The sequence below is a fragment of the Colius striatus genome, chromosome 1, assembly GCF_028858725.1.
Source record: "Colius striatus isolate bColStr4 chromosome 1, bColStr4.1.hap1, whole genome shotgun sequence".
Classification (NCBI taxonomy): domain Eukaryota; kingdom Metazoa; phylum Chordata; class Aves; order Coliiformes; family Coliidae; genus Colius; species Colius striatus.
The window spans coordinates 135,783,110-135,797,993 of record NC_084759.1 but is presented as its reverse complement, the minus strand read 5'-3'; the positions used below and the strand labels follow the sequence as shown (position 1 = coordinate 135,797,993).

Genomic DNA, 14,884 nt, shown 5'->3' with positions numbered 1-14,884 from the left:
CCAGATGGGTTGTGGAATCTCCTTCTCTGGAGACATTCAAAACCCGCCTGGGCAAGTTCCTGTGTGACCTATTCTAGGTGGTCCTGCTCTGATGGGGGGGTTGGAGTAGATTATCTTTTAAGGTCTCTTCCAGCTCTTGAGATTCTGTGATTCTGTAATTTAACCTGCAGAGAAAAAAATAGTTGACAGAACAGTTGATTGCTCGTGGCTCATAGAATCTGTGTCACAGTAAGACAAAAAAACCCCAACCTTTAGTTTGAAACATCTGCTGGATGTTGATACATCTACAGACCAAATTTGGATCTGAATTTTGCAGATGGAGTTCCTTTTTAACTGCAGCTGGAGTGAGAAGCAATACATTACTTAACACATAACACACTCTCATATGTCTTCCTAACTCTAAGATAATTGGGAGGAGGCATAAATTAGTTCATCAGCAGTTACAACACAAAGTGTGACAAGAATAATTTTTTAAATATTTGAGGTTTGTCTTTTTTATGAAAGTGAAGTCCTTTTTTGTTCCTGGAAACTTGAACAGAGCTTTTGTTAAAAATCTCACAGCTTTGAGTTATGAAACTTTAGAAACTGGAGTGTGAGGGTTTGGACTCTTAGCAGTTGAATGGTTTTTTGAAAAGGGGGTAATTGTACTATATATCTTGCCTGAATAAACAGATTATATGGATTTTCTTAAGGATTTTCTTTAAGAGTGAATGCATCCTTTTATGTCTATACTTTTTCTGCAGAATGTATTACAGATGGTGCAAATAACAACAAAAAAAAAATACCTGTATTTTGTATACAGATGTCAGATTTCAGAGTTGATAAAGGCAACTTTCATTCATCTTTCCTTACACTATACCTTTATCCCAGAATCCAGCATAGCAGTGCTCAACTATGACAACTACTGGAATTACAGTTAGAGATGATAAGGGATGTGGGAGAAGGACTGTGTGAGTTCTACCAGGTCTAATAAAAATGATGGGGATGACTTCTACAAGATACTTGTCATAGCACCCTTTTATCGTATTCTCCTGCTATACATAATAACACAAAGTAGATACATGCAAAAATATTACAGGCTGAAAATGTTTTTCAAAGGCAAGTAAAAAAGAGAAAGATATAGCATGAAATTTTCAAAGATTCATTTCCAAGTGTAGCATAGTATGTGTAGCAGCAGGAGTACACTTCTCTAATTCTACCTGTGTGATAATCACTTAAGCCGATAACAATCATATAGACTGTCTGCTTCTCCATGGGGTGAGATAGTCATATCCAGAGGGGAATGAGTTCCCACTGTCTTATACAACTGTATCTGTTTTAGGATGAAAAGAATTATCACCTGAAAATGTATTTTTCTCTCCAGATGTCATATAGGGAGACTAGGCAATGGACAGAGAAATAAGCAATCAAGAATCTGTCATCTAATCCTAGGTGAGATGAGTTCCATGTTTAGTGTCTAACTCTCAGGCACTCACACTGAAATTAGACACCTAAACATCTTTTTTGTTTCTCACTACTATGCATCTAAAAGCCAAAATTTGTAAATGAGACTAAACTATATGAGTGCCTTGTCAAGTTCAATGGGAGAAAATTAACCTGTTCCTGGTTTAGTCCTGTCACAAGAATAGTCTGAGTTGTCCAATATCAGCCCAGAGCACAGAAATTCCACATGGTATAGATGAAATCAAAAAGACAACCTTTTCTTCCATCTCCATACACCCAGACACACATGCAAAATCCACAATATCATCACTGAATCACAGAAAGGTAGGGGTTGGAAAAGACCTCTAGAGATCATTCAGTCCAACTCCATGCTAAAGCAGGTCCACCTCAATCAGGTCACACGAAAATATCCAGGCAGATTTGGAAACCTCCTTGGGCAGCCTGTGCCAGTGCTCCCTCACCCTCACAGGAAAGAAGTTTTTCCCTCAGGTTCAAGTGGACCTTCTTGTGTTCTATGTTTTGTCCATTATCCCTTGTCCTGTCACTGGGCACTACAGAAAAAAGACTCACCCCATCCTCCTGACAGCTGCCCTTTAGGTGTTGATAAACATTAGTACTTAAGGTACCCCCCTGGTCTTCTCCAAGTAAACAACCCCGGTTCCTGTAGCCTTTCCACATAAGGAAGATGCTCCTCTCCCCTGATCATCCTGGTGTCCCTGCACTGGACTCTTCAGAAGTTCTCTGTCCCTCTTGAGCTAGGGAGCCCAGAACTGGACACAGGACTCCAGATGAGGCCTGAAGGACCAGGGCAGAGGGGAAGGAGAACCTCCCTTGAGCTGCTGGCCACACTCTTCTTGATGCATCCCAGGATGCCATTGGCCACAAGGGCACGTTACTGGCTCATGGTTAGTTTATTGTAGAACAGGACTCCCAGCTCCCTCTCTGCAGAGCTGCTCTCCATGAGGTCAATCCACAGCCTGTACTGGTGGATGGGATTGTTCCTTCCCAGATGCAGAACTCTGCACTTGTCCTTGTTGAACCTCATGAGATTCCTCTCTGCCTAACTCTCAGACTGGTCAAGATCCTGCTGAATGGCAGCACAGCCTTCTGGGGAATCAGCCAGTTTGGTGTCATCAGCAAACTTGCTGAAGGTACACTCTGTCCTCTCATCCAGATCATTGATGGAGATGTTGAACAATACTGATCTGATAACTGACCCTTGTGGGTCACAGGCGTCCAACCCATCTCGTTGTTGATCATCATTCTAATTCATTGCAATTATAATACAAGTGGATCTCTGAGTTTGGTAAAATTTAAATTATAGTACAGAAAGTCTACTTTACGATATTTAGAATGAAACTTCTCTGCATTTAAAGGATATGGAAATCTTACATTGCTCTTGCCACCTTGAAAAGCCCTCCCATATTAAAAGAATAGTTCTCAGATTTTGTAGGTTTTTTTGAAGCAAAAAATAGTGTAATCCAAACCATATGTATTTAGCTGACAATGTGACAGATTTATTTTTAAAAATATCAAAACAACACAATCTTTACTGAACAGAGTAAACTGGAGATCTGATATTGTGTCTAGCATCTAAGCTGTAACTCTGCACGCAGCTTCAACCAAAATTAAGAGCTACCAAGACAAATTGTAGCATTGCATTTGCTGCCTCTGACTCCACTGTTGTGCTACTTAGCTGTCTGTCAAAGATCAGAAGATTTGTAAATCCTTATTCAAGTCCTGTGACTCTATACACCTTTTATAGTGATGATCTCAGAGGGTTAGGGTTTTCTTATAGTTCTCCATATAGGAATGTTCTCTAGGTTGCTCTGTTGAACTTTTGCTGTATATATTTTCCATAACAAATTTCTCCATAGAAACCAGGACTAATAACTTTCAAAAAAGCTATGGAAAATATTTCAATTAATACTAAGCTTCTACTGCTTCTCCCCTCTGAGCTTAATCACAATAAATATTTAAAAGGGACAGAGAAGCTATTCAAAGACCAGGCTGCATTTTCCATTACATTAAAAAAAATTAAAATAGAAAATGGAGTCTTGGCTACTTCATTAACTTTTTTTTTAGATAAAATGAGCAATGTGTAATTAAAACAAATACAGCAGCCCCCTTTTTTTTTCAAAATAGGGTTCTAAGGATAAAGAAAATTAATCTTGAAGCTACATCAATCGGATCTTTTTATATGACAGTGCAAATTCTGACACAGCACTATGGGGATTCTTTCACTGTGACGAACTCAGAATCAAAATAAAAGCTTGCTAGATCATAACTTATCATTTACTCTTAACATGTGATACTTTTTGCTATATTGACATAAAGCCTGGGTATAAATGATACACATAGGTTTTAAATAAGTCAAGGAATTTATTCCCACTTGCTCAGAAAAATATCCATGAGAGGTTTTCTTCACAACACCTACTTTAGTGTTAACAGTTCAAACAAAATCACTTGCACATGTGGATGAACTAATGGTGATTTAGCTCTTCATCTAAGAAATGAGAGAGATTAGGAGACTTCATGCAGCCATCTGACTTTGGCTGATGAGCAGTAGCTTGTTATGGTCCAGTGACTTGATTACTGGCCTGCTCTGGCAGGGATGTTGGACTAAATGATCTTCCAAGGTCCCTTCCAACCCCTAAGATTCTGTGATTTTGTGTTGGTGTGCCATGAAGAACTCACAGAGGGAAACCTATAAAGTAGTCTGCAAGATGGAAAATGGCAAAGAAAGATGTTGCTAGCTGAAACCAGAATAACTTGTTATGTCAACATTCTCCAGAGCAGATATCCTTCCTTTCCTGTTTAGTGAGTTAAGTAAAACAAGACAATTCAAGTGGATAGTGGTCAGATACGAGCTATGTCAAAGTAATCCACTTGCACAGTGACCATTAGGTTATTTTGCTTACACCTAAGGTAGCTCTGTCTTCAGGACATCTGTCTTACAGGGCTTCACAAGACAATTTAGAGGCTAATGTGCGAAAAGTGGTTACATCTTGTACATGGGGATACCTTAGAATCAGTCTGTTTTTTACTGTTCACTTACAGCTCCTAACATCCCCTAAAACATTTTGAATCTCTGCTGTTGTTTGCTTTGTCCCTTGCCCCACCTCCCCGGCAAATTGAAAAGCCTAGATTGAAAAAAATAATTTCAGATCAGTGCAGAATGTATTCTGACATTTCAGAGCTTTGCATTTTTCTTAATCCTTTGAAAAATGCATTTCAAAACATTTTAGCTTGTCAGGAAGAGGGATGAAAGCGCTTCATTTAGAAACAGCAAAATGAAACATGCTGATTGCTTCCACATTCATTTTATCTTCTTTTTCCCCCTCCTGTTTAAACAATTTGGTGGAAATTACAGAGCTGAATGACAATGAACCAAATGTTCATGTTTTGGTAAAGAAAATTGTGACCATAAATGCTACTCAGTTCTGTCTGAAATTACATGTATTTTCAGGAATATCACATGACAATGCTATTTTAGATGATGGTTAGATGTGTTAAAAATTTTAATTTTTATCTTCTTTAATGAAAGACACGTGTATAGCAGAACGCAGAAACTTTCAGATTACAGTTGTTGTTCTAAAGCAACATGAAAGGGAAGGAAAAAAAGAAAAAAAAAAAAAAAGTCAATGCCAGTAAAAGACTTCAAGTGATGCAGAGGACTAAGTACTGTCTCAGTAGCTCAGTGTAATGCTGTGTTGGTGTTTCAAGGCCATGGGAAATAACAAAAGATGCTAGTTTTCTCTAGATCCGTTTGCTCTCTAGTGATCTTGATGCAACCCCTGGATTCTGCAAGGACTAATAAAATTCTCTCCTAAGCTCTGGTATCTGACTGAACAGCTGTATTTAAAACCATTCTACACTACTGTGTGTCCTGCAATGCACCACCAAGTTCTCCTTGCTTTTACATTTGTGGCCTTGAGCTGTATGTCTCAAGTGAAACTACCATGATGGAAAATCTGAACCTTTATATGTTTTGATTCAGTGGCACTGAAAGAAAATGAGCTAATAAACCAACTGACTGCATGTAGGCTCACTTGGGACTTCTTTCTCTCCAAGTACGCACATACAATATATTTTTCAACCCCAAAATTATATCCGTTGTTAATAAAGGCTATTGTACTGAAAACAGTATACTGATATGAGTGGCAAATTAATTTGGAATCTTATTTCAAGTTTTCAAAAAATCTCTTTTAAATGAAACAGAACTATGTGATCAAAAAATGTAATTTGGCCTGTATTTTAAACAGAAGGGGCTGGAAGGATCTAGGGTAAACTAAAATATCTGAGTAAACTTCTCTTCAGCAGAAGATCATAGAAGATGTGTGAAATTATGTTGTCAAATTCAAGTTATCCAAGATTAATTCAGAAGAAATCAAAAGCAGAATCTCCACAAGCATGCCAAAAGTTTGTCTATCTCATCTAAATCAATTGCTTCAGAATAACCATCTGCTAGTAGTCCATGCACTGTAACAGCCTCTTGGAATCTTACTACTCCAGTAAGGAAAAAATGAAAATAAAAGCAAACAAAGAAAATCCCAGGGGACTCTAGCTTCATGAGGCAAAAAATTGGTGCTTTTTACTTGCCTGTCTCTTCCCAGTTTCCTGCCCCCTTCAGCGTATGAGAAAGACAAGAAGAGTTTGTGCACTTTGGAAACTCGATAGGAGGCAGCAGCTGATCTTCCCATCACCAGCCTAAAAATAATCCACTCCAGGGCTTGGAGCGGCTTCACTAAGTGGAGGAAAATCCTGCCATCGGGATGATATTGATCACATAGCACAACCGAGTGACAATTTGAGTTGGTATTTTGGTTTTGTGTTTACAAAGGTAAGCTGCAGAGTTTGATCTAACATTCAGCAACCAAACGGGGCATGCGATGACCCTCCCCCATTATCTCCCACTAACCACCTCCTCTTCCTTCCCTTTATATCTGTGGGACAGGGCTGCTCCTCGTTCTTTCCTGGGATTACAGCTCCGATCTCTTTTTCCTTTTCCTTTTCCATTCGCGGGCATTCTCAGCCTTTACCATCCCCTCCTGCTGATGTTTTGTTTGCTGCTGTTCACAGGCTTACTTACGTTTCTTTTTTAAGCTGCCCTGTCTTGGCATGTGAAGCCGAAGGTTTTACAGCAGACAGTGTAGTACTCTGATGTTGGAAATCGTGTGGTGTTAAGAAGCTTATAAAAAAAAAAAAAAAAAAAAAAAGAGTAATGTATTAAATGTGTGTGGGATCACTGCAGATGTTTGTGTGAAATGTCTTTCAGTGCCAATAGCCTGTTTATCACCACTGCTGTTGTGATTTTCTCTGTTTTTGGAGCTTGAACAAAAAAACTACTGAAGTCAATGAGATTCTTTTCATTGACTTCAGTAACATTTGGATCAGGCTGCTGGTATAAGGCAGTTAGCAATGTGAGTACTGACAGGTATTGGGGTAATTCTTTACCTTAAGGCCCAAGGTAGCTGAGGCAGTGCTTAGGAAGGCAGCAGGTGATCACAGCTTAAACAGGAATAAAAAGGAAAATTATATTTTGTACAGAATGATTTTTGAATAAATAAGTTTTAAAGGAGGCAGCACTTTTTACCAGAACCTTAACAGAACTCTTTGCAAATAATGCCTAGGCTATAAATCACATAGATTGTATTAGGTTCAATGCTTTTAGGAACATAAGAAGAACAAGCTAGCAGGTTTACACCTGGAAAGGAAAAAGATTCATTGTACTAACCTGAAATCTGTGGCAAAACGCAGTTAGGCCTTCCATTGTGCTTAATTTAATAGTTAAAATTTTCTCTGTGAAATTCAAGAAGGAAAGATAAATTCTTGCTTTTGTATTGACTGACTTAGTTATCCACAAGGATCTACTACTTTTGTAAAAACCTGAGTACTTTCTCCATCCTTGTTCTGTATGCATATACATTTCTCTATATATGTACATGTATATATGCACATATAGGTATATAATGCAAAATTATATGCATAAAAATCTGAACTGAGACCCAAATATGCTCTATAAGTTGATACATTTTAATTAGAAAGTGAAACTATCAATTTATTAATTTTCTAAATAGAGGTAACAGAACTACTCAAAATTTTCATATTTGCCCTAAACAAGATGTACCTGAGGAGTGTATTTATACTCTTTTCTTTATACTCTTGCAAAGCATGCTGGACAGAGTGATAAACCAGGTAGGACAAAACTCTTGACTATAAAGACTTTTAAATTCACTTTAAAGGCCCCTAAGATAATTTACATGCCTTTAACTATAATGCTTACTGTTTTGCACTTGGTGAGGATGTTCTTGTCATTTTAATGGAAATTTACATTATCTACCATTTTCCCATTGGGGTATTTCCAATCGCTTATAGAAAACATATCTGAGGAACTGACTTGATGCCCTGAGAATCCACATTTATGCTTGTTAAAATGAGATTTGTAAGTGTTTATGTTTGTTGCTACATCATGTTCATGTTTACAACTTTGTCCTATTTTTTTTCTTCCCCAAACTTTTTTCTTCTTCATAGTGAATTCATTCCTGAATCATTCCTGAATCTCTTTTATACCATTTTCTGTTTATTATATTATGACCATATTCAATACATCTTAGCCCAAAACTAAAAAGTCTTAACTTGTCAGTGATGGGGATGTTAGCATGAAAATTTAAATGCTTAAAGGACATAAGGTTTTTTAGTTATTTCATTGCACAATGGACTGCTGTTCAGGTAGTTCACATCCTCATTAAACTAAACCAACAGGAAATCAAATTCTAAAATGATGTAAAGGAGAGTTGAAATTTGCCTTTCACTGGCACTATCTTGGGCCTGTCCTCCTGATTGTTCATTCTATTCCCCTCTGAGTTTTGCTTTTCCATTTTCACAGAAGCACAGAATGGTAAGTGTTGGAAGGGACCTCTAAAGATCATCTAGTCCAACCCCCCTGCTAAAGCAGGTCTACCTAGATCAGGAAAGGAGGAAAGGAAAAGGAAGAAAGAGAAAAACACCTCTGAAAATTTCTGAGTTTGTAAAGACTTAAAGCGAGCAATTTAACAACTTTGAAGAACAAAGGCCTTCCAGCCTAGAAGTATTAAGAAATTACCTAGGACTTGGCACCTCTACTGGGGTGCTGAATGTAGCTGGTACCCTCAGATGGCATGTGCTTATTTATCAGAAGATCTTTATCACATCATTGCATTTCCCCTGACTGAAATGCTAGGTTAAACCTAGTATGCTTGTCAAGGTTGTTATAAAGTAAACATTTCTGCTGTAATAAGTAGTGAAGCAAATATATTATGATGTACTCACTTTGATGTATCACCCCAGCATAGTTTTGTGACCTACTATATTCAAAATAAAGAGAGATTATCTCTGGGAAAGCTGTTTTCTGTAACATCTTAAATGAATATAAGGGCATCTCAATAGCTTTTCTGAAAACTGTTACTACCTTGATGAGAAATAGTGGTTGGTGACTTCAGATGACCAACAGGTTTCAAAACAACTTGCTACCCTTATGTCTGGGTTATGCATTTTATCATTGTAATATGGCAGTCATACTTCTCCAATTTTTTTGCAGATATTGCTGTTCGGTAAACAAAACCATCTGCCTGCAAATAAGCTTTCAGCTCCAAAGATTCCAAACTGAACATGGGCATAGAGAAAAGGTCTTGGCAATCTTCTTTTTCATCCATATGAAAAGAAGTGGCCTTTGCTTTCCAGAGAATATCCCTTACATACAGATAAAGATTTGCTAAGAAATTAGTGGGCATTTCTCTGCTGTTACACTCTATGGCTCATGTGTCCTTTATCTCTTCCTTAATAATCAAACTTTGGAATTGAAGTATGGCAGCTGCTCAGCACCAATCTCAAGCTTGCTCTGATCTTGGGAACACTACTGTGGTGATATAAGACCATTGATTCTGAGACTGAACTAATACTTGTATAGCATTCTACTAGACCATGTAGCCTATAGCAGAGCAGGCAGCTGCCTACAGCAGCAGACTGCTGAGTATGATAAAACCATCTGGCTTTGCTGCTTAATTCAGGAAACCCAGCTTTGTGCTTCCCTTGATGTTACCAAGGAAGGTGCCTTGGCAGGTGTAGGAGGACAACTGCTGCTACAGAATGTGTTAACTTCTCTGAGATGGATGAACAGATAACTATTTATCTCTTCCATCCTTTGACAATAGAAGTCTCTTTAACTGTCTCCTTGTGTGGCTCTGCAGCCCAGATTTTCCTCTTTGATCTCTCCCTGTGTGCTTAACTGTGGCCTAAAAAGTCTGTCTCCTCCTCTTTGGTAAGGAGAAAATCACCTTTGTCGATGCTGTGGGAAGGCTTGAGTCAGCTCTCTATTCTGACTTGCTTAGAGCTAATTCAATGTTCAGTATGGGTATTCCTTGCAAGGTTAGACTGGTTTTTGGTGCTGTCAGCATTCTGTCTTCAGCAATGATCAACAACTGGTGCTTAGGAAAAAATGTAAAGAGTCTTCAGTTCTTTTGCCTAAGGGGCATTTCTTTCTGTTCTCTGGAAATGAACGCAGCTTGTTAAATCTGGAGGCCAATGAAAATATGCTTCTAGAGGCATGCTCTGATGCAGCAGAGAGTAATGGCTGATTTCAGCTTTGAAACAAATAGGAGTTTCACTCACATTGGCTGTAAATACAAAGCATCCCCACTTACATGTCAGTAAAATTTCATCCAATATATTTCCACTATCTGTGAAATTTGAGCAAAGAAGTAGAAAACTACATGACATGCTTTATGCCTGGGGTGATGAGCCTGTGCATCAGTGCATCTTCAGAGCCTCCTATGTATATAAGTTAAAAAAAAAAAAAAACAAAAAAACAACAGAACAAGGTTTGAGTCACATGGACAAAATTGTGGAGAGTATCTTCTGCACCAGAAATGGATGAAAAGGGAATGATGATTTCTTGCTGCCTGTGAGGCATGCTGGAGATAAAATTATTTCTTTGATCTCTGAGTACTTTTTACTCTAATGTATGGCAGCATATTTTCATATGCCACTTTTAAAGATACAGAGAACTACTAGCAGCTTGTCTATACACGAGAAAGTGTTTATGAAAGTGTCTATGAAAGCTCTGCATCAAAAGATGCAGAAGATGAGTCCTCCACTTCCAGCCATAGTTTATTTCTATCACAATGATGATGGATAAACAGATGGAAGAAAGGAGAAAAGGGAGGATGGAAGTGTTACTGGACTATTAATGCTTCTACAGTTCTTATCTCTTCTATTCTCTATCAGTGCTGTACTTCTGTAGATAAAGGGAAGTTGTACCTGGTGAGCATTTTATGAGGCAAAATCATAAGCTGCATTGGGTCAACACAGCATCATGAAACTAATCAGTGTTTTGATAGATTTTAAGCCTATGGAGGTTTAATTAACATGGTCACAGGATGTACTGATTAATGATGAAGTGTTTTCTGATTTAAAAACTTGGGAATTTTTTTTGTTAAATACTCTATCTCATTTTATTGGCAATATAGTATTCTTTTCTCTTTGGTTGGTTGATTTTTGGTTTTGATTTTTTTTTACAAACTAACCACTATAAGCTCTTTGATTTTCTCTTTCATTTTAAGAGAAGTCAATTAAATTCTACTTCTTTTTTTTTTTTAAAATGAACCTGTAACAAAAGCATCAGAAATAGACTACTTATACCTACTGTTGAAAATTATCATCAGTATGATGAGCACTGTCTCTATACATCAGTGTTGACAATAGGACCAGATTCCCTGCCAATATGCAAAGGACAGTTGGTTTTGTGAGTGTGTTATTCAACATGCTCCAGCACAGCACAGATTCTTGTGAAGATGCAGATGTGATTCTTGAGCACATCTTTCTTGATAGCTTTTGGAAACTACTTTTTGGGGTGTGATATGAGACCTCTACAACCTGATGGTAGCTCCTAGCTAACAAATAGCTCTTTCCATGCTGTTAATAGTACTTTCTTCCACAGGAACATTTACTGCCTATATTCCATTTGCCTATCCAGAAATACCGAAAAAACCCATCAGTTCCCTTAGCTTCTCTTGGACATGGCTTTAATCCTTTCTCCCAGATTTATTTTTGACTAGAAGCCAAAAGCTACAGTGGAAGTCAATGATTCAGTGCTCGTTTGAACCCAGGATGCTCCTGCCCTTCGGTACCAATCCAACTACTAGACCACAATAGCATCTTACACTGTCTCAGAAAAAGAGTCCTATTTGTGGGAAAGGGAGGAAAATTCCCAGCAGAACTCCCTTGGACGTTTGACCTTTGATAAAAATGAGGAAACAACACTTTTGATTTTCAAGAGATTTTCATTACCGCTATGTTTCCCTTAAAGGAGACATCAAGCTTCTACAAATTAAAAGCAAAGAATTGCCCTGTAGTTTTTTTTCTAAGTTCTATATTTGTTTCACTCATAACTCTTCAGTCTATTCAAATGGAATTTACATTAGCATGTTTCTTTTATGTTACTAATCATGTGCATTAATATAATTTATATAAAAATAAAATGCTAGAATGATAGTGACCATATCATTCTATTCATTATAGAGAATGGATCAGGCTCTCCATCAACTTGTGTTCTACTGAAGAGTGAGTAGGTTGCCCATCAGCTTTTGCACCACATAAGTAAGTACATGCATGCATTTTTGCAGGATGTGGTCCACCATATGAGTGAGTTATGCTTAACTTCTGGCAAATCTCAGACCATAAATTGCTGATGTATTTGGAAAAGGAACTGTATTTATCCCATTCTTTTCAATTAAGTTCCATTGCAATTTTCCCTGATGTATCTCAATGTGGTTATGCTTTTCAGATCTAGCATAAAGTTAGTTAAAAGCAAAAAGCGGTTTAGCAGAGTTTCAAAGTATCTCTTTGAACTCTGTAATCTTTTGAAGATATATGGTTCTGCAGTCTCTAAGAGAGTACTTAAGTAGCTTATGCTTACATTGTTTAAACAACTAGGCTCATAGAACTATTTGATAAAAAGAGAAAAACCTTTTTATTCCCATTCAACTAACTTTGTTTAAAAATGTGTTTATGATTCCACAAAACTCATTAATGCCAATGTTGTTGCAGAAAGATGCACTCACCAAAGTATGCATATGCTTTGCAGAATTAAAGGTATTATTTCCAGTTTAGTATGTAACACTTAAAAAAAAAAAAAGACGGGAGAATGTGACTTTATATAGCCTATTCTACACCACTATGTTGCTATGTGTAAGCCTCAGGCAAAAAAACCAAAAAAACAGCAAAGAAACCTTATGGTCACAATCTTGTTTCACGTTCAATCTTCTTTATCAGAAGATTGAATAAGAAAACAATGCACAGTTTGATAAAAGCCAGAACCTACCCACAGTGCTGGGTCATACTATGGCCTGTACTTGGCAAGCAAGCATGCATGAGCTTATCTTGATATATAGAGATAAACTCATAGGAAATCATGGAAGTCAGAAAACTTCTTAGATGAAGCTAAGCTCATGTTTAAGGATTTGCAAGATCGAGCATAACTGCTGATTTACTGCCTATCCAATCTTCAATATATCCTACTTTGATTAAGAGTTTGGCAATTGCCAGTAATGACTACTGTTTGGAATCACTATTTTTCTATGAGACAATGAAGAAATATGAAATATCAGTGAATGCAAAGCTACCAAATCACAAATATTAAGCTTGCACTTAAAACTTAGTGCAACAAACAGTATGAACAGAGATGCTGCCCAAGGAATGTCGGTTCATCAAAGAAGCACACAAGAGTCACCTTCTGTCTCGCTGAGATTCCTTATGAAGAAAGGAAATCACTTTTGTTAAATGTTCTTGTTCTTTCTCTATATTCTCATAGAGAACTTGCAGTATAACACTTGTACATAAAATGAATGCTATAGACATTGTGTAGTAAATGTACTAAACAGTAAATTTAATATGAACACAGCCTTCACAGGACTGAAAAGCATTTTCAAAATACAACTAAATTATTATTTATGGGTTGTTCAGTCTTCTCCTTCTGTATCTCTTCATTTATTTTGTGATTAGCTACAGGGAATGCTAGCGGTGTTGGTAGTCAACTATTCTCTCTTTTCTGTAACAGTCAAAACTTCTGGAAGCAATGAGACTCGCGTTTTGTGGTAACGACAATGCTTCAGCCTACAACATCAGTGCTGGCGTCCTGAGAAATGTCTGCTTTGTCGATGCACTCAACTTGGTTCCCCATGTCTTCTTGCTATTTATCACCTTCCCAATTTTGTTCATTGGTGAGTTATTCCATGGAGCTGTGCAACTCTATAAAAACTTGAACACATATTTATATTCAGTCATGTTTATATGTGCTTAGAGGCCTGTGGTGCAAACCACTGGATACTTTGCATTTGTTAGTTTTAAAAAAGACAAGAGAGAATGACCTGACCTAGAGGACCCAAAGCAAGCCTGCCTGAAATGGTGGGAATTTTAGATACAAATCTGAACTAAACAGCATGAAAAATGGATGAGAACCATAGAAATCGGATGCAAATGCTTTTTCTTCAGCTCTGAAGTTAGCAACTTGCAACCTTAGCTATTATTAGGTATTAGATCAGGACAGTGGGTCTGATTTCCCTTCAAGTGATATGAATTTCAGAGAATATCCAAGATGCACAACTTGAATCTAAGACTAGGAGAAGTGTAGGAAACTTTTAAAACAGAATAATTGCCAACATTTGTAAACAGAAGTAGAGCAAAGGAGAGAAAATAAGAAATGGCAAATATTTCTTGAAGAATTTAGGACAGTGGAGTGTCTCTAACTTACATATTCTTATAAAAAACCCTGAACTAGTACTCTAATGATGCTTTTTCTCTGTAGTTGTCTGTTTATGTAGTTATTTGTAGTGAGGAAATAAATATAATTTAAAATTTTTCTAAAGCAGTCACACAGTAATATTCTAACTGATCACAGGACATAAAGAAACTTGAATAACTGACAAAGAGGATTATATTCGAACTAGAGATTTAAGGACTTCCATTATGCAAAAAGACTCTGAAGTGATTGAATAATAGACTACAGGAAACTGTGGGCTAAGACAGTCAGTACCTGGCAATCAAACAAGATCCTTTGACCAAAAACTAATTAAATAATTAAACAAGAGAATAAGAAATGAGTTCTAACAAAATAATAATTATAAACTTAAAAAAACCTCACAGGGATTATGGAGAACTCTTTCTACCGGTGCTGGATCTTTATGTCAATACTGCCTCTTTCTTTGAGACAAGATGGAAGTCATCCTTGGATTAGAGGGCTTTCTGCAAAAGTGTTTTTTGATAGACACTCAATGCACAGTCTGAAGACAGAGATGATATTTTGCAACATTCTATGTAATGCATCAAGTTATAGCAGGATGCTTTAATATTTTTACAGGCATTAACCAATTAATATTGAAATAGTATGGCAGCCACTGAAAATTCC

At 37.2% G+C, this 14,884-nt stretch overlaps 1 protein-coding gene across 7 annotated transcripts in view; it reads left to right on the top strand.

Annotated features, from left to right (window-relative positions):
- Window positions 1-6,145: 6,145 nt before the first annotated feature.
- Window positions 6,146-14,884, top strand: part of ABCC9 (ATP binding cassette subfamily C member 9) — a 73,430-nt gene continuing 64,691 nt past the window's right edge. For all 7 annotated transcript variants that reach the window (XM_062009074.1, XM_062009067.1, XM_062009061.1 and 4 more), the window contains exons 1-3: window positions 6,146-6,286; window positions 12,001-12,078; window positions 13,538-13,700. In XM_062009074.1, the coding sequence (XP_061865058.1) occupies window positions 13,556-13,700 (145 nt within the window). In that variant the 5' untranslated portion in view covers window positions 6,146-6,286; window positions 12,001-12,078; window positions 13,538-13,555. The remainder of the gene's footprint in view (window positions 6,287-12,000; window positions 12,079-13,537; window positions 13,701-14,884) is intronic.